At 43.7% G+C, this 20,774-nt stretch overlaps 1 protein-coding gene and 1 non-coding gene across 5 annotated transcripts in view; one reads left to right on the top strand and one right to left on the bottom strand.

The window, feature by feature from the left end:
* Positions 1-14,493: 14,493 nt before the first annotated feature.
* The window catches only part of Exoc6 (exocyst complex component 6), a 128,515-nt gene continuing 122,234 nt past the window's right edge, over positions 14,494-20,774 (top strand). For 2 of the 4 annotated variants that reach the window (XM_027407453.2, XM_027407452.2), the window contains exon 1: positions 14,494-14,655. In XM_027407453.2, coding sequence (XP_027263254.1) covers positions 14,555-14,655 — 101 coding nt within the window. In that variant the 5' untranslated portion in view covers positions 14,494-14,554. The remainder of the gene's footprint in view (positions 14,656-20,774) is intronic. The other 2 variants (XM_027407455.2, XM_027407454.2) reach the window with 1 other exon arrangement.
* On the bottom strand, positions 16,153-16,239 carry LOC113834850. Its single transcript, XR_003483743.1, has one exon. It is a non-coding gene; the product is annotated as a small nucleolar RNA SNORD86 (small nucleolar RNA).

The raw sequence follows: 20,774 nt of genomic DNA, 5'->3' as shown, positions 1-20,774 counted from the left end.
AGTGTTTTCGTGAACAGCATGAATTTTGCACTACATATGTTAACAAAAATATTATTGCAAATAATACTATTTTTAGCATAAAGTAATATTAAAACATGCCACGGCAAATCAAGTGTATAATTAATTTTACAGGGTTATGGCTGTGGTCCCGTCTCAGAGTTGCTGTCTTCGAGAAATAAGTGGATAAAGAGAGAAGGCAGTGGGCAGTGGGCAGGAGCTTTCTGAACTGTGTCAAGGTTAATAATAAGTAAAATGTTGTAAGTAGAGACGAGACAGTAACAGCTGTGCTGCATTCTTGGAAGCAAGGACATTGATAGCATGGGGACAGACAGTGAACTTGCTTTTTGTTGCTTCTTTGGGTGACCAGAGAAGCCTTCAATTGGAGAGAAAACACCATTTATTGTATAAATTACTATCATTCCCATATAAAAGGGAATGTCTACAGCTGGGAAGTCGGGCACATGCAGGGTCATGTTGGAAGAAGACACCGAACAAGCCTTTGAGAATGTCCTGGCTGAGATACAGTCTTTTGAGCTACCCATTGAAGCTACTTTAAGGTAGGTTACCTTTATATTTTGCAGTTTATTTATTTTAACTTTATTTCTCTATTTTCCATTTTGTTTTCTTGGTATCCTGAGACAGTCTCACTCTGTAGCCTAAGCTGGCCTGAAATTCCCAGCTATCCTTTTGTCTTGGCCTCTTGAGTCCTAGGATTATAAGCATGCACAACTCTTTAAATTCTATAGGTTTTAGTGGCTCTAAAATGACCTGTGCATACCTTCCTTGCACTGGCCCCCTCTTTCTTTTTGTTTTGACTTTTGAGACGGGGTTTCTCTGTATAGCCCTGGGTGTCTTGGAACTGGCTTTGTAGATCAGGCTAGCTTGGATCTCACAATTGCCTCTGCCTCCTAAGTGCCGGGATTAAATGTGTGGCTTCTTGTATACTTTCTAAATATAACAGAATAAAAACGCTTTTGAAAAACAATCACTCTACATACTTAATAGCAAAGTTTTCATATCCTTTAAGATAGTCTAAGAATTAAGCTGGGCAGTGGCTCACACCTTTAATCCCAGTACTCCGGAGGCAGAGACAAGTGGATCTCTGTGAGTTTGAGACCAGCCTGGTCTACAACAGCTAGTTCCAGGATAGCCTCCAAAGCTACACAGAGAAACTCTGTCTTGAAAAACCAAAAAAAAAAATTGTTAAGAATTAATCTTCCTTTTTTTATATATTGTGTTTGTTTCCTGACCAATGACCACAAGAATAAAAATGCAAGACTTTTAAGTGATGAAAGTGACCCCATATCATCTCCTAGTAGGTATTCCATTTCCATTCAATTGTTTTCTCTAAAATATCTCAGTGAAAAAAAAAGACCATAAAAATTAGACATATCATCAGAACCGGTTTATATTGGGGTTACAGAACAACACAGTAGAATGCTTGTTTTGTATTATTCTCTTGAGTGGCCTGTTAGCTAAGTGCTTTTTATTTCCCTGTAAGACCTAAACATAGCCTCTTTGGTAATATGGGCAGTCACTGGCACTGCCCACTGAAGCCTGGGATTAAAATGAAAAAATCATGTTTCTTTGTTAAAAGGGTAGCTTTAAACATTTCATCGTCTCTGACTGTCTGCCTGTATATGACACTCGTCAGTGTGGGAACATACCGATTGCGGCATGTGACAGTGACAGTCAGTATTTGTTGGCTAATGTTTATAGATTAAGAGGGAGAACATCTTTAATGTCTTTTCTTTATTTTTGGAAAAATCTACTGCTTAAGCTTACATACATTTCGGCTATATATTTACATTTTAGTTTGAATCTCTTTAAAGAGTTCAGGGCAGGGCTGGAGAAATGGCTCAGAGGTTAAGAGCGCCGACTGCTCTTCCAGAGGTCCTGAGTTCAATTCCCAGCAACCAAATGGTGGCTCACAACCATCCATTATGAGATCTGGTGCCCTCTTCTGGTGTGCAGATATACATGGAAGCAGAATGTTGTATACATAATAAATAAATAAAATCTTTAAAATAAAAAAAAAAAGAGTTCAGGGTAGTGTTGGGCCCACAAAAAAACTACTGTGTCTTACCGACTGGATCTTGGATTGGCAATGTACAGTTGTAGATGCAAAAGAGTTTCTCCATGTGGATCATACTGACTGTACCAGCCAGTCCTTCTGAAATGTGTGCCTTCTTTGCTCAGTGGCTAGTTTGGAAGTGTAACTGAAGCAAGACAGGGGGAGTCAAGGCCCCTAAGCATAGTCAGTGTCTTCAGTCTCTGCTACCAATACCGTTGAGAGTCCTTGACCTCCACTCCTGGTCTTGTCCATTTCTTCTTTAGTATCCCAGTCTTGGGCCAAACCTACAAACTATGCCCATCCTTGTAAGACAAAAGAAAATAGACAGTCAAGAGAAAAAGTTGATATCTCAATGAAAGGAAGAAACGAGTCTCATTGTAGTGGCAGATGCCTATAACCCCAGCACTCAGGGGGCTAAGCCTAGAGGATCACGAGTTCCAGGCTGATCTGAGCTACGCAGTGAGACCCTATCTCAAACAAAACAACCTAAAAATAGTAACAATAAAAACCCCAACAACCGAAAACTAAAAACAAATGCAAAAAAAAAATCAAATACAAAAAAAAATCAAAAAAAGGCAAAACTTTTAAAATTACAAGGGCTACGGGCAGAGAGGAAGGGCTTCAGTGGAAGCAGATTGCCTAGAAGAGGCAAAAAGGTCTTACTGTGAGGTCCTGGAATGGACAGTGAGGGGAGGGTTAGGGCACTGAGGTGATTAGGCTAGGAATCCGTGACACCTTCCCAGGGAAATACCAGTGTGCAGGAATTGAGGCAGAGAAATACCTGAGAGTTCTCCTACTCATTTTCCCTACCGTGGGGGAGAGGAAGCATTTTCTGCAAACATCCTAAACTCTGTCACCGTCTTCTCTCTGCCTCTTTATTTTTCAGGCAGGAATTTGAGGTGTACCGTTGAAGAGCAGCGCAGGAGCTTACACTGTCTCCACCAATGTCACTTAAGGATGACTCAGTTGCTCTTTGCAAAGCCAGAGAATGTTCCTGGCACATTCACTTCCCCCGCCACATCCTATGGAAGAAAGAGCCTGGGTCCTTGAGAGCAGGAAACATACCGGCAGGAATCACAGATGACCCGTGTATTCCTCCCACTTCTTGATTTCAAGATGTTCCCAGAGCAAGCTACTCCCCTTCCTGCTGCCCTCAGTAGGCCCTTGGGCCAGCATCTTGCCTTCCTTTTTGGAAAAGTGGCTGAGAACCACATGGTTCTGAGGCCTTATGGTAATTTTCATCCTGTGTATGAAATATGGTACCATGGGCTGTTGTGCTGTTTGAAGGAGAGAGAGTTTGAGAGCTGAGACACTTTGCTAGCCCAAGATTTGAGTAACCCATGAAATGCCCATTATAGCTGTACAAATTGAGTTGGAGAATAAAATTCCAGGATGGGAAAGTAGAAGAATCTCATATTAGCCGTGGTGGCCGTTAGTTCTATTTGTCAACTTGACAGAATGGAGAGTCACCGGGGAAGAAGAGAGTCTCAGTAAGGGACTATCTAGATGAGTGGGTGCTGCGTCTGTAGGTGATTCTCTGGTATTGATTGAGATGGGATGTACCTAGCCTAAAATAAGTGGTTCCATCCCCCTGGTTTGGGGCCCTGGACTGTATGAGAATAAAGTAAGTGCCCAGTGGTGGTGACACAGGGCTTGCATCCCAGCACTCAGGGAGCCAGGGGCAGGTGCATCTCTGTGAATTCGAGGCCAGCCTGGTCTACAGAGTGAGTTCCAGGACAGGCAGAGCTAAAAGAAGAAAAAAAGAATAAAGAAAGCTAGCTGAGCACTAAGCAGTCATACATTCATTTCTCTTGGTTCTTGACTGTGGGCATGGCTAGCTGCTTCAAGCTCGATCCCTTATGATACACTGTAACCTGGAATTGGAAGCTAAGCAAGTCCTTTCTCCCAGAGTTCGTTCTTTCTTTCTTTCTTTCTTTCTTTCTTCCTTTCTTTCTTTCTTCCTTTTCCTTCCTTCCTTCCTTCCTTCTTTCTTTTTTTTTTTTCTTTTTGGTTCTTCCAGACAGGATTTTTCTGTGGCTTTGGAGGCTGTTCTGGAACTAGCTCTTGTAGACCAGGCTGGTCTTGAACTCACAGAGATCCGCCTGCCTCTGCCTCCCAAGTGCTGGGATTAAAGGAGTAAGCCACCACCACCCGGCCAGAGTTCTTTCTTTCTTTCTTTCTTTCTTTCTTTCTTTCTTTCTTTCTTTCTTTCTTTTTTTAAGAATTTATTTATTTATTATGTATACAACATTCTGCTTCCATGTATATCTGCACCCCAGAAGAGGGCACCAGATCTCATAACAGATGGTTGTGAGCCACCATGTGGCTGCTTGGAATTGAACTCAGGACCTCTGGAAGAGCAGTCATTGCTCTTAACCTCTGAACCATCTCTCCAGCTCCCAGAGTTGTTTCTTACAAAGGTATTTTTATCACTGCAATAGAACCAAAACCATGACAGCCACAGCTATGGTGACTGAAGAGAAAGGGGAGAGATGGAAAAGAAAACCTGCTACCATCAGGCATTGTCCTAGCACAGGTTAGCTTCGGGCATTGAGCGTCTCCTATCTGGCAGTAATGCTGGCAGGGTGCAGTTCACCACCAGGTGGGGCTTTGAATTAGTTTTGCTGTCAGTGTCCTTTTGTTTTGGGCACACCGTTTGCACCATGCTACAGCCAGACACATAACTTATATCCATAGGATGTTTTCATTCTGTTCAGCTGCCTTGATTTTTACTCCTGTTCCTCTATTTAGCTTAGACCTACCTGGTTCCACGCCAGTTCCTCCCTCTAGGGGACATCCCCCCCTCCCCCAGGCTCAAAGGCTATCCCTGGAAAGCTTAACATCTTAGCTGTGTTCAGAAAACCTCCTTGAGAAAGGAAGGTCAACGGATTTCAACTATCAAATCATTTGTGCCAATGGTTCCTGAATCGCCGTGAGGAAGATCCTAACAAACTAGTGATAGCAGCTATGGTTTTAGGAGAGGGCAATGGAAGTGTTTGCATGTCTATCTATTTACCACATTCACTCTAGAACTTCCTGACACTAGGCCTCAACCACTAGCCACACCCTGCACGGCCGGATGTTGAACCTCCTGAGGTCCTGCAGGTGTGTTCTCAGCTCTGTAGCACAGACTCTGAAAATAGGTCTGAACCGATTTGGTTCAGAAGTCAACCTATGTTTTGTTGCTGGAACAGAGCCTCCCTGATAAGAAAGTCAGGACAAACTGTGGGTGTTGCAAAGTCAGTGGGAGGTGGAGGGGTGGAGGCGGGGGCATAGCCACAAAAGGGCCTACAGAAGGCTGGGAAAAAATAGGAGGAAAAGGGAATTGTACGGGATGACGTACCAGAAGAAATTTTTGTAATTGTTTTGTGATAGCATAATTGTTTCACACTTGTATTCACAGACTCCCCTGGGCACATTTCCAAAAGCTGAGCGTGAAGTTTTACCAGTCTGAGAGCAAACAGGATATCATATTTCTTTGACTTGAATGTTTTTAGGAATAAAGATAACAAATCCGCTTTCAGAGAAGGAAAGAAGAGGGTTTTTTTTTTTTTAGCTCCAAATTAAATATATCCTCAAATTTTTTATATCCTCAAATCTTAACATTAAAAAGTTAACTGATTGAGTTCAACTTCAGAATGCTCTTGCTGTTTATGTTTTCAGAAATGTAAGATTCCTGTTTTATTTCATTCTATTAAGTATGTTGATTTAGGTAAAGATCTAGGTTTTAATGTGGGCCATATACATTCATTGCTTGTATGATTTTGGCTTTAGTTTCCAGAGTTATGGCATGGCAAATACAATGCAGCCTATTGCAAGGGCTTATTGACTATGAAGCTTAGCACAATGCTTGCTCGGTACATAGCAAATGCTTAGTAAACACTAGGCATTGCAACTATTGTTTGCATCTGAGACATATATATCTGTGTCACATATACACTTTATTTTTAATGTAATTTAGAGTCACAATAAGCAAACACAACATTTTGAAACTCTGAGTAGCTGGGAAATATTAAGTCATAAAATTTTCTTAAATACTTTCATTTTTATGTATATGAGTGTTTTGTTTGCATGTATGTCTGTGCCCCATGAACATTTCTGGTGCTTGCAGAGGTCAGAAGAGGGTATCCGATTCTGCTGGAACTGGAGTTATGGACAGTGGTTGTGAGTTATGTGGGTACTGGGAATGGAACCCGGTTCCTTGGCAAGAACAACAAGTGCTCTTAACCTCTGAGCCATCTCTCCAAACACAAGCAATGAGAAATTTTAGAAAGAATTTTGTAGTTCTTAAAAAAATTTTAGTCACACGATTGGGCAATGTGAATGTCAGCATCTTGATATTCTGAACTGACCACAGAGCCTTATAAAATCCCCTTTAAATACCTCATTATCAGGCTCAGAAAGACTTTGACTTCCTTGTGTTTCTGAAGTTTGTATTTTCTTTTTTTTAAGATTTATTTTTTATTTATGTGTCGACGTGTGTATCTGTGTATACCACATGAGTGTGGATACCCACAGAGGCCAAAAAAGCTATCAGGCACCTGAGAGCTGGAGCTACAGGCAGTTTGTGAACTGTCTGATGTGGGTGCTGGGAACCCATCTCAGTTCTTCTGGAAGAGCAGCAAGGGCTTTAACCACTGAGCTCTCTCTTCAGCTCCCAAGTTACTGTTTTAAAAGGAGTTGCTGTGCTGGAGACATGGCTCAGAGGTTAAGAGCACTGGCTGCTCTTCCAAAGGACCCAGATTTGATGCCCAGCACCCACATCATCTGTAAGTCTAGTTCCTTGGAATCCAATGCCCTCTTCTGACATGGTACACAGACATACATGCAGACCAAACACTCATACACACAAAAAAGTTTCATTTATATCTGGCTGTCCCAGCACTCAAGAAAGACTTGCAGTAATGAAAATTTTATTTTGGCTGCATAACATTCAAGGGATAAAGGTGTCCCTTTAAAAAATCATATTTGATACTTAGGGCAATATTACTCTCTCATTTATTCCCTAATCAGAGTTGTATATTGTACTACATTTTGTGGGTGTAAGATGGAATTCAGGAAAACTGTTCAGAAGAAAATGCCGTAGGTCTGTTGGTAGAGCTTGTCCAGCATACATGAAGCTCTGGGTAAGACTGGGTGTGCCGGGGATGCCTGCAATCTGTGTGCTCTGCTATGTAGTATGTTTGAGGCCAACCTGGGGGAAATGAGACCTTCTTTCCTCAACAAACAAACCAACCCTAGGTACAGCTCAGTGGTTAAGTACTTGCATGTGTGGCCCTGGGTTCAGTACATAGAACTGTAACAAATAAGGAAGTAAGTAATAAGCATTCGGAAGGAAAGAAAGAAGGGGCCCTGGAAAGACAGCTCAGTGATTATGAGCACTGGCTGCCCCAGGTTCAATGATCCGTACTGAGGTGGTGGTTCCCAACCATCTGTTAAGTTCAGTTCCAGGGGATCCAATGCCCTCTGCTGGCCTCTTCGGGTACCGGTCACACACTTGGTGAACAGACATACATTCATTCAGCTAGAACACCTATACGTGTAGCCTTTTAAAAAGGGAGGGAGTGAGGAGAGAGAGAGAGAGAGAGAGAGAGAGAGAGAGAGAGAGAGAGAGAGAGAGAGAGGGATGATGATGATGATGATAATGATAATGGCTTACTGCATTTACAGTACCTTGGCAGTCTGGGCTCCTTGACTGGAGCAAGCTGTGTAGCCAGCCATTGCTGTAGGGTTGGGGATGTGGCTCAGTAGTCAAGCACTTGCCCAGTACTGCAAAAACCACAATAATAACAAAACCCATGCAATAAAAACAGTTGATGAATGAATCAAACTTGGGGCTGATTACTTTTGAACTCCTGAGAACTGGCCCATATTACATGAAAAACTGATTTTATTTGGCTGTAATGCCAGATTTCCTTCTATTGTTCTCCACGCTGGGGTCCTGAGCTTAATGGGAGTGCGGGTTCCTGTGCAAGGGGTTTGCAGCAGGGATCCACCCTGTCCCTATGCAGTTTATTCTCATGTACTTACAAGGCATGGTCACTTGGGGTCACAGTACTCACAAAGTATAAGCAGGAGGTTCACCCTTGAGACAGGCTATCTGGAATCATCTAGAAGCCAGCTGGAACTCTTAATTTATTAGAGCCAGTATGGTTTACATTTTGTTACAGTTCTTTATATATTACAATTATATTATAATCACATGTCTTTAAGAAGCATCGGAAAGACATTAGCAAATCTCTTTTGTTCCCCCCCAAGACAGGGTTTTTCTGTGTTGCCCTGACTGTCCTGGGACTTGCTCTGTAGACCAGGCTGACCTTGAACTCACAGTGATTCACCTGCCCCTGCCTCCCGAGTGCTGGGATTAAAGGCATGCACCACCACTGCCTGTCAAGGTTAGCAAATCTTGAGAGCATAAAGATCATGTGTTTATTAAAGGGTTTTCCACTGCAGGAAGGGTTTTTTTTTTTTTTAATAGAAATATTCTTACCCACATGGAACAGGTTTTTACAGCATTAAGCTTACCTGGACGTAGCTGCCTGGGCAGTGAGTGTGGTCCTGGTGTCTGCTTTAGGAGCATTGTCTAGAAGTGGAGCTAGATGCCTTGGTTTGTTTACCACCATGGTTTGTGCCTCTAGGGATGGGCACTGACCCCCAGGACAGGAAGAGATGTGTGCCTTCCTAATACTAGGTCCAGAGGGCCGGATGAAGTGGTTCTGGAACCCACGAGGTTAAGACAAAGACATATTCCATTTTCCTCCTCTGTGACAGCAGGAAACAGATTTTATGTGGTTTCCACTGACTAAACTTTCAGAAATGTCAAGGCACATAATCTGGGAGCCCTGATGCCCAGCCATGTTACTGTAGCAGTGGCTAGGAAAAAGAATGATTGTGGCTTGCCTTTTATTTTTATTTCATCAAGGAGGAAGTTAAATTGTTGTTCTATATAATGACAGATGCTGACAAATTACTGACAAATGCCTGGTAATTTTAGTCTCCAGCGCCAATGTTGATAGAACTCTAACTAAACATTATACATATATTATCTCTAACCCACACACAATTTGATGCACTAGGGACCCTCATTGTGCCTAATCCCCACTTGAAGAAATTGAGGCTTAGACAAGTTAAGAAGTCCCTGAAGCCTAACAACTACTAAGAGGTCACTTGGAATTTGACCCTAAGCAGTTAAAGTGCCCCACTAGGTCACCTGTTTCTTGTATGCTCCTCCTAAAGGTGATGTCTTATTAAGTCAAGCTTAGTTTAGAGACATGTGGTTAAAGTGTAAGTTTTTAATGACTACAGTTTCCCATGTCAAATCTGCACTTGGCTGGTTAATTTCATGCTGGACAGAGAATGATATCATGCTGTGACAGTCTTCCTGGCATATATTCTGGGTTTATCTTTCCCCTCCCAGGGGAGAGATTTTTGGGTGGGTCTCCAGCAGTTACTATCCATTGCCCAAACAACTCAGTGTGCACTTGAAATCTTCCGGTGTGCCCTACTATCTGCACCCTCCCCCCTCAGAGCAGACGAATGGAACCATGTACCCTTGGACAGGCTCTCCACCCTTTTCTCCGAATTCCTTTTACTTACGTGCGATTAAAGTGCAGATAAGATAGTGGGCTGAGGATGTAGCTCAGTGGCAGTGTTTCCAGACAACTCAGTCTGTGGCTGTAACTAGACACTCAGGTTCATTACACACAGGAAGAATTGATCACTATGGCAGGACCTAGGTTTGCTCTCCAGTGCTGGGAGGGAAAAGATAAAGACCCTGGAGCTGATCTGGGAAGATAGGTAGGGGGTAAAGGGCTTAAGGCTCTAAATTCAAATCCCCTAAACAGACGTAAAGCTAGGCCCAGCAGAGTGGCCCTGTAATCTCAGTGGTCCTGTTGTGAGAGGGGAGGTGGAGACAGGAGCCACCCTGGGAGCTCCCAAGTCAGCTGACTGGTGTATACAATAGTGAAAGACAAAGAGGCTCTGTCTCAAAACAAGGTGAGGACCAACACCCCAGGCTGTCCTATGACTTTTACACCAGTGCAGCTACACTCATGAACACATTCTCTCTCTCTCTCTCTCTCTCTCTCTCTCTCTCTCTCTCTCTCTCTCTCACACACACACACACACACACACACACACAATTCTCTCTCACACACATACATATACACACTCTCCACATACACACTCACACACTCTCTCACACAAATACAAACAACACATTCACAGATACATTCTCGTTCACATACTCTCTCTCTCTCTCTCTCTCACACACACACACACACACATACACACACACACACACACACACACACACACACACACACACAAGGAACCAGGAGAGACCACAAATCAGTAAAAGAAACTGGGTTCATTATAGTTTGTCGAAACTAGGGAGAGAGCAAAACCCAAACTTCCTACTTTCTCTCCAGCTTTCTCAGGACAGTCTTACAACTTACAGGAAAGTGAAGTGAAGTTTAGGAAATATACAGACAAGGTTAGCTTTGAGACAGGTTTGGGAGTTGGGGGTGATGAGAGGTGGGGAGCTTTGCCATGGCTTCCATTTCCAACATGCAAATTCTGTTAAACTGTCAAGAGTGTGACAGTTGCCTAGCATGCTTGTGGTGACATTTTTTGTTTGTTTTGTTTTTCCAGTTAGGGTTTCCCTGTGGCTTTGGAGGCTGTCCTGGAACTAGCTCTTGTAGACCAGGCTGGTCTCGAACTCACAGAGATCTGCCTGCCTCTGCCTCCCAAGTGCTGGGATTAAAGGTGTGCACCACCACTGCCCAGCGTGGTGACATTTTTTATTATTTATTTATTTATTTATTTATTTATTTATTATGTATATAGTTCTCTGCATGCATGCTTGCACACCAGAAGAGGGCACCAGATCTCATTCAGATGGTTGTGAGCCACCATGTGGTTGCTGGGAATTGATGAACTCAGGACCCCTGGAAGAGCAGACAGTGCTATTAACCTCTGAGCCATCTCTCCAGCCCTCGTGGTGACATTTTTGAGACCCTTAATTTAATAAAAAACAAAAAACCAACCAGCCAACTGACCGACCAACCAAACAACCAAAACAAAATCAAAGACAGAAAACTTAGTTATAAACACATTTAGTTTTAAATTCTTAGCAAAACAACAACAACAACAAAACCAGAACAAAACAAAATATAAAAGCAAAACCCTTTAGGTACTAACAGAACTGTCCAAGGCCACAGAGAGGAAGCAACAGAAACTGCTTTCAAAGGAGAAGTGGTCAGTGGACTGACTTCCTTCAGTCCTGAATTGTGCAGAAGAAAGCATAGTACTCAAGGTGAGGCAACTTCTCTAGCAGGGCCGGAAAGGGGCCCGGTAAGAGGTAGCTTCAAGCAGCCCTGCTTCCCAAGGGGAGCATTTGGAACTGGGTTTGGAGAGATGGTGTCAAGATTTCAAAGGGAAGGGAAAGGTCTGCGTAGCCAATGCTTAGGAGAGGAATACCTCAGCAGGAGGCAGTGACTAACAGCAAGCTGGCCTGTCCAGCATGCCCCTTCTCCTTGTGTTCATAACTTGGCTTTACTCTATGGAGCAATGCATTCTGGTCATGCTTACTTTCTGAACCAAGATGCTCTGTAATTTGCTTTATTTCTTTGTAGGAAAGAGAAAAATTTTCCTCATTCTTTTGTGATTTAGTTTTCAGGTTTCTTTTCCCTTTTCAAGAGTGGAACCTGCAGGTAGGGAGTGCTAATACCAGGCAGGACTGCCTCAGTAGTTGGAGAAGCAGTCAGCAGAGGAAAGCCTAACTTATTTTTATTAAAGACCCATTTGTATGAATAGCCATGAGATTTATGGCCTCTGACAGAAGTTCATAAATAGTGTCTCTTACATCGGAGCTCTTGATAGACATGGGTATCAGGGAGTTGCAGTTGGTCTACACTGTACCACAGGTTTCTCTCAAGATGACGAAATACAACAGCATTATGGGATGTTTGATGTCAACACACAAAAAGCAACTTTGAAGAAACTGCTGATATTTTGATAGTTTAAGCCAGGCAGCGGTGGTATACGCCTTTAATTCCAGCACTCAGGAGGCAGAGACAGACAGATCTTTGAGTTCGAGGTCAGTCTGGTCTACAGAGTACGTTCCAGGACAGCCAGAGCTACACAGAGAAACCCTGTCCTGGAAAACAAACAAACAACAAACACAAAACAAAAGAAAAAGCAAATAGTTTACATTTCTAATTGGTACCAATCTCAGGGCAGCTACCTTCTGCCCTTTGCTTAGACCTGTTTGGACCATTTCTTTCTAACTCATCCTAAATTTTCCAATTACTTCAGAACTTCAGCATTGTTTTTTCGGGGGGGGGGGAGTGTTCCCTAGACAGGGTTTCTCTGTGGCTTTAAAGCATTGTTTGGTTTTTAAGAAAAAAAAAATTCCCGAAGCTTTCTCTGCTATGTTTAGAATTATCAGTAGGTGCATAACTAAACAAAACAAAACAAAAAACCCAATAGGACCTTAACAGAGTGTGACAATAGTGGTCGTCCTGATTTTTTTTTTTTCTGTCATTCATATTCTGAAGCATGTGGAGATGGGATTTCCCAGGAAAGGCTGTATTCCCTTGTACAATCAAGACAGTGGGAAGAGGAGTGAGGCTCTGGTGGCTTCACTCAAACTAGCAATGGGCTTGGTTTCTGGTGAAATGCGCTGTCAGGTGTAGCAGATTCTCTGGTTTCCCAAGTCATTGTGCACTGAACACTCAGGTATGTGAAATGAATGAAACTTGGCTGGAGAGATGGCTTAGCGGTTAACAGCACTCGATGCTCTAGCAAAGGACCCGGCTTTGTTTCTTAGCATTCACATGGTGGGTAACAATTGTAATTCCAGTGGCAGGGGATCTGATGCTCTCTCTCTTCTGACCTCAGTGAGCACTGTACATGGTGCACAGATACACATATAGAGAAACAATAGTACACATAAGTAAATCTTTTTTATTTATTTATTTATTTAAAGCCAGACATGGTGGCACACGCCTCTAATCCCAGCACTTGTGAGGCAGAGGCAGTCAGATATCTGTGAGTTCAAACCCAGCCTGGTCTATGTAGTGAGTTCCAGGATACCAGAGCCACACAGTGAGAAAGCCACAAGTAAAGGATGTAATAGTATTTAGGAACTGGAAAAGCAAAGGGACAAATTCTTTACTAGAGTCTGGAAAGAAATGCAGGTGTGTTGGCACCTTGTTTGTAACTCAGTGAGAGTCACTGTAAGGTCTGACTTTTGTGGTAATTTGTTACAGAAATAACAATAATTAATATAATCTAGGATAGCAGTATAAGGTAGACACTGCTGTTATTGATATTTATAGATGGGGAAACTGAGAAAGAAAAGGATTAGGTTTTGCCTACTGTCACAATCTGTGAAGTGATGCCAATCAAGGAATGTGGTTTGGGACACTCATCTTCAGAGCTCATGTTCTTAACTGTTACTCAATTCCATCTCCCAGGGTTTCCTATGGGGAGGAGGAAGGAGAAAGGCTTGCAGGAGAGGCTCAGGGAAGGGAGTGAGTCTGACAGCTGGCTAGTGCAAAGCCTGTCTGACTCAGAGGGAAGCTCAAAGCTCCTGGATTAATGGGAACCAGAAAATAGTTGTCCCTCAGGGTAGGTTTGAACTCTTTTCTGATTAATCTTCCAGCACTGCTTTGATCATGACAAACTGGTTTACATCATGTCCTAGATACAGGTAGTTAAGCAAGACTCTTTCTACATGGATTCCTTTGCTCAAGCCACCTGGCATTTCTTACCACCTCTTTGTCAGGCAACCCCGTCCCCCTCCCCCGAGCTCTCGGGGGGGGGATGTATTTTTCTCACCCCATCCCAGCTACCACTATCTGGGCGCACTTGGGTTCAAGAGCTTTGCCACTAAATGAGACATTGCCCTAGGCCTCTTTTTATCCTGACAGCAAGTGCCTTTGTGTTCTCCTTTTCCCTCACGTTTAATAGTTGATGTCTAAACTCAGTGAACTCGCATCAGGCAGAGGACACGATCTACTCAGGACACTCGTGATACAGAGTCCCTAAAATAAATCTTAACGACCCACACCCAGTTTTGGTTTTCGCGAGAGCATTTGCCTCTCTCTGACTCGCCACTATTTAAAGCCCATCGGGTGCTCTGGTAGCTTCTGTTACGGAGTAAGTGTGACTACGGGTCACCTCCGCCTTGCTACGGTACCTGCGGCGCGCAGCTGAGGCTCTGGCACTAATATATGCGTCTATATAACCGGGGCGGGTGGCGAGGAAAAGTGGAGCCGGTGGCCTGTTCCCGCTACGGTCAGCGCTACCTCCCGGCGGGCGGGCGGACCCCACCCTCTGCGCCCCGCCCTCGCAAGCCCCGCCCCCGCCCGCAAACCCCGCCCCGCAGAGCCGCGCCGCGCTTGCGCCACCTGCCGCTCGCTCCTGTGGTCCGCGCGGCGCCGCGCCCGGCCGGAGCCTCCGCTGCCAGCCAAGATGGCGGAGGGCGGCGAGGCTCTGGGCACGGTCCCGGAGCACGAGCGGATCCTGCAGGAGATCGAGAGCACCGACACCGCCTGCGTAGGGCCCACCCTCCGGTAAAGCTTTCATCTGCTGCACTTTCGGGCCGCCCTGGCCCGGGAATCCGGAGGAGGCGGGCGGGGCGTCTGCTGCCGGGTGCGCGCGCGCGCCGGCCCGACAGGTGGTGCGCGCGGGGGCGGGCGCTCGTGGGCTGCGGGGCCCGGAGGGCCGGGGCACCTGTCACCGCGTCGCCTGTGGGTGTGGCTGCTGGGTGTCCCTGACCCCGGGAGCCGCCCCAGCCTGGGCCCTCGATGCGCCCAGGCCCTGACCCGAGCGAGCGCTGTGTCTGCGGCGGGGCTGTCGGCTCGGTGCTGGGGACGAAGGTCACCTGCCGGCGGCCGGCGTGACTGACCCGGGTGCCAAGTTGCGCTCTGGAGGGAACCCAGGCGCATTGACTGCTCCGGGCGTGGGAGAATTGAAATTGGGCGGGAGACGCCAGCACCTTTCTCCCCCGTGGCAGCACCTTTCTCCTCGGGCGAGACGCGAGCGTGGGCTGCAGGGGAGCTGCGGGTGGCTTGGGCTCACGCTGGGGTGACGATGCTCTTGGGACAGGAAGCTTTTACTTATTGACAAGCATCTTGTTAAATTTTGCATTACATTTTCAGTTTGACAATTTTAAAATGGTTCCTAACCCATTAGGAGTAGTACCCGGTAATGAATATTCCATACCAGACGGTGTACTTGCTGTCCCAATGGAATATTAGCTGGTACGGGTACAGAACCGTTAACAGTAGGTTAGACACTCTTCAAGAATTAAGGTCTCGTCTTTTGCAGTTAGTATGAAGGAACTTGTTCATTTAAGGAATTTGAGTCGAATTGTGCCTTGTCAATAGTCTTTCTTCAGGATACACTTCCTGGAAATGGAACTCTGTTTTCTTGACGTTAAGTGTAGATAAAGTGAAGTCAGTTCGAGTTGCAAATTCACTACCTCAGAGGCCAGTTCATCAGGTGTACTTTGTATCTTTCCCATAGACCTGCCACTGATGACTCCAAAAGTCACTTAACTCCCTTGGCCTTGTTTCCATATTAGTAGAATGGGAAGGAGTGTTTAGATGCCCAGAAAGCTCAAAATATGAGAGACCTTGCCTAGAGTCTGCTGTGTCACTACCTCTGAGCACTCAATAGACAGGTTACACGTTTTTATTATACAAAGTTCTGCTATGATACGGGAAGGCCTCATTAGTACTCTTAATTTACTTACATGAATCTTTTCACCAAACTTTACATATATACTCGTAAAAATATGAATCAGACTCCAAGAAAACTTGGTGACATCTAGATTCTACTGAAGGATCTCTCCAATCTCATAGAAGGATAGCCATTCCTTAACTTGTTCATGAAGCAATTGATTTGTGATTCAGTACTGCTTTTATTTGCCACAGATCAGAAAATGTACTTTTGTTTTTGGTAGTTGCCCATCCATTAAAGGTGGAATGGAAAATGAGTCCTTATTTTGTTGTGTGACTCCTGGTCTTCAGGAGGCTGGAGACCAAGTCCCTTTGTTGGACCCTAGGGATGACTGAGACATCAGGACTGGCCATCACACCATAACAGAGGTCTGTAGAGGTCAGCAGGTTTAAAAATTATGAGACTGTGTCATTATATCGCCCTGGCTGTCCTAGAACTCACTGTGTAGACCAGGCTGGCCTCAGACTCGTAGAGATCTACCTCAGCATGTTGAGATTAAAGGTCTGTGCCACCATTCCTGGTTAAATTTTAAATTGTTTATTGTCTAAGTAAGATTAGGAGCTTTTTTGGGTGGGGGGCAGGGTTTAATTTGAGACAAAATAGCTGTGTAGCCTGGCTGTGTTGAGCTTGCTAAATAGACCAGGCTGGTCCTGAATTTGTAGCATGTTCTGCTTCGGTTCCCCAGCTGTGGGGAATCACAGGTTTGCATCACTAAAACAATCGTTTTACTTCGAAACCAATGAAACGCTAGTGTACCCTACATTTAGGTTGGTTGGGGGAGATATTCAGACGTCCTGATGTACACTAGAGAGTAATCTAGTGACTGTGCAGGTGCCTACCGTTTAGCTTTTATGTTCAGATTTTTTTCTTGTTTAAGAACTAGAGGGGCCTGGAGAGAGATGGCTCAGAGGTTAAGAGCACTGACTGCTCTTCCTGAGGACCCGAGTTCAATTCCCAGCACCCACATGGCAGCTCACAACTGTCCAGTTCCAGGGGATCTGATACCTTCACACCAATGCACATAAAATAAAGTTAAATAAATTATTTTAAAAAAAGAACTAGATTGTAGGTAGGGTTGTGATTCCTGCTGTAGTCTTCCTAGCTTTTCACCTCACCAATACGGGTGTACCTCATCTGATGATATGAGCAGGGCCTAGCAGAATGAATAGCAGAAGAAAGCTGAGTTCTCTCTTGTTCTCTCTCTCAAAATTATTTTAATTTATTTTATGGGTATGAGTGTTTTTCCTGCATTCATGTCTACACTATATATGATCCTGGTGCCTAGGGTGTCAGATCTCTAGGAGCTGGAGTTATGGGCTGGGAATGGAACCTGGGAAGACCAGCTAGTGTTCTTAACTAGCAAGCCTGCTCTCCAGCCCCTGAGTTTTCTCTTCCTGTGCTGGGGCATGGATCTTCTTTTGTCTTTGGGTACTGGAGCTTCTGTAATCCTGTACTCTTGAACCCATAGGAGTCCCTGTGGTTCCCGGCCTTCTGATGTTCTCGGAATTGTATTCCTGGTCCTGGTTCTCCAGCTTACACAGAGCCTGTCATGGAAGTTCTTACTTTTCACAATAGAAAGATCCAATTCTACAATAAGTTCTTTTTCATTTCATCTTCTGTCCTTCTGCCCTCTCTGTCTTTCCCTTTGATGAGGGGTCTCTCTGTGTTACTGAGAATGGTCTCCAACTTCTTTTTTTTTTTTTAATTTTTTAAAAGGTTTTATTTATTTATTATGTATACACCAGAAGAGGGCACCAGATCTCATTATAGATAGTGTGAGCCACCGTGTGGTTGCTGGGAATTGAACTCAGGATCTCTGGAAGAGCAGTCAGTGCTCTTAACCTATGAGCCATCTCTCCAGCCCCGTCTCCAACTTCTTGAGCTCAAGTAATTATTCTGTTTCCGTCTCCAACTTCTTGAGCTCAAGTAATTATTCTGTTTCCGTCTCCTGAATGCTGGAATTACATGTGTGTTAGCATGTCTTCACATGGGTTTAATTTTTTAAAACTTCGATGTCACTTACTATGGTTGTGTGTGTCTATGATATGCCCCGTGTGTGTGTGTGTGTGTGTGTGTGTGTGTGTGTGTGTATACTTGGCATGCATGGGCGCATGGCATGGTGTGTATGTGGAAGTCACAGAGCTTTATTTGGATTCCAGGGGTTGTGCTCAGCCTGTCAGGCTTGTGTAGCAAGCACTTTTACCTACTGAGCCATCTTGCTGGTCCTCATTTTAATTTTTAATGCAGGAATAGTGTTAGCTGCACTCCTTATAAGCAAAAGGTTTGTGGACTTATTTCTATAAGTTTTTAGAGTGCGAAAGAGGGAAAAAATGAGAATTCTTTTTTTTTTTTTTTTAACCCTCTAAAACTTACCGTGTAGCCCAGACCGGCCTGAAATTCACAGTTGCACTCTCTGGTCATTGTTTTTCCTAGTATGACTTTTAATTACGGGTTATAATTTCAACTTTTGACCAATGAATATGCCTCATATCAAAACTACTGGGGCAATACTCACGAGCACATGACCTGCAGTAGTTACAGATACCCTTCACACACTTTCCCAAAGTGGAAACATGAGCACTTGCATTAACTGTCCTAGATATAAATAAGGCTTCTGCAGGACATATAAAAAGGAGAAACAAAAGTATATAATTTAGTTGTGTTAGGTAGTAGTCCGTCTTCTAGTATTCTGTTGTATTTCACAACCAGATGATAGAGTGATTATTAATTATCTAGCTTTTAAAGTTCCTTGAAGATCTTGATGATTATTTTTAGACATATTAAAAAGGAATGACTCAGTTTATTTGAGCATAAACTTGCCTTTTTCATCATCTTAAATATTATTAGAATAATGCTAACTTATTTGGCCAGCAAGTAATCCAATCTTATAAACAAATTATCAAACTAGGGTGGTTTGCCAAAGTTCTACTGTCATGTAACATTGAGCATTTAAACATTTCTGAGTTAATGTCTGTAGGAAGAATTTTTTATTTATTTTTTACAACTAGCACATTTAATGTAGTGAAAGTTCAATTTCCTTATTTTTCTTGGAATTTTGAATAGTCCACTAAGTTACTTACTTACTCTTTTTTTTTTTTTTTTTTTTTTTTTTTAGATAGTTGTAGTCCAGGCTAGTTCTGAACTTCTACAGTACCTCCAGCTTCAGCCTCCTGAGTGCTGGGATTAAAGGTGTGCACTGTTGAACATGAGTTTCCACTTGTTTTAACACTTGTTTATATCAGGAAGCCAACTAGAACAGTGCTCCTTTAAACTGGAACTTTACAAAATAAATTATCAGTGCCCTGTAAAGAGAAGTTATTTTACAGACACCGTGAGAGGTAAAAACCTTTCTGATTATAAATTTGTTTCAGTAACTTCAGTCAAGAGATGTTAAGAGTCACAGAGAGAAAAAACTTACTGGTCCAGGGTTTGGAGAGATAGCTCAGTGAAGTGCTTGTCACATTAGCCTGGGGACTTGAGTTTAGATTACAAAATTGTTCAACTCCAGGTTCAGGAGAGTGTAGAGCAGTTAAGGAAGAGACAGGATGTTGATCTCTGGAATCCACACAGATGTGTGTACACACACACACACACACACACACACACACACACACACACACACACCACATGATCTCTGGAATCCACACAGATGTGTGTACACACACACACACACACACACACACACACACACACACACACCACACACCACACCAGGAGAGTGTAGAGCAGTTAAGGAAGAGACAGGATGTTGATCTCTGGAATCCACACAGATGTGTGTACACACACACACACACACACACACACACACACACACACACACACACCACATGATCTCTGGAATCCACACAGATGTGTACACACACACACACACACACACACACACACACACACACACACACACACACCACACCACACCACACCACACATGCGCGTGCCATGCATACATGGAGCAAACAGTTTACTGACTCAGATACCAGACCTGGGCCCTTGGTGGATATAAAATCTTTAACCAAATTCTTGAAAAATATCCACTCTTTCTCAGAAATGACAGGATTGTCCTTTCCTTTTGTTAGCCAATCCTTTCTCTCTATTTCTTTTATCCTGTGTTTGTCATGACGCACAGCATGCTAAGAAACTGACTTCCAAGGCTGTTTCCCATGCCTCCCTTTCTGGGATAATATCTCTTTTGCTTCTCAGTTGGTGCTTGATCTTGTTAATGGTCCCATAATTCTGAGAGGGAAAAGAACCCAATTTCACATTTAAAAAACACACAAATGACCCCCCCCCCAATAAAAATTCCAAAACCATGGTAACACTTGTGACTGTGTTTACAGTACCACACATGTATCCATTCCCTCCTGTGGAGTCCAAGCTGAGAGCAGTTGGCTACCCCCATAAACCATGCCACTATTGCACCATTAGGGCAGGTTGGTATTTCGGTCTGTAGGGTTCTGGTAGAGACCACTGATGTTTTATCTTCCCTAGCAGTCCACATTGTACCTTCTGGCACTGTGAAAGCTGCTGGCAGAGAGGAATCTTCCAGCTCACTTCCAGCTTGCAGTCTGTATAACTTGCACCTAAGGTATCCTAAGCAACATGGTCTTATTGTCTAGGTCTGATGGGTAATCAAGAGGAATGGAAATAGCTTGTGTTGTTTTGGGGTCCTGACCATATAAAGAGGCACCCTATATCTAGTATTGGAGATTTTCTTTGATAAACAATGGATTCTAGGAACAGTGTTATCTAGACATGCAGGCTATCTCTCTTTAACTTGTTTTTTACTCATTTTTAAAATATGCTTAAAAAGTAGTGGGTTCTATATGGCTTTTTCATACAATTCAGTTCACCTAACCCTCTCTCCCTGTTCCCTCTTCTCCCCTGCCTCTTAGTTCCATTTTTAATCAAACATGTCCACCCTCAGTGTTGACACACTCTATTTTCAAATCAC

This window comes from Cricetulus griseus, chromosome 3, assembly GCF_003668045.3.
Source record: "Cricetulus griseus strain 17A/GY chromosome 3, alternate assembly CriGri-PICRH-1.0, whole genome shotgun sequence".
NCBI classification, from domain to species: domain Eukaryota; kingdom Metazoa; phylum Chordata; class Mammalia; order Rodentia; family Cricetidae; genus Cricetulus; species Cricetulus griseus.
This window is presented reverse-complemented; position numbering and strand designations above follow the sequence as displayed.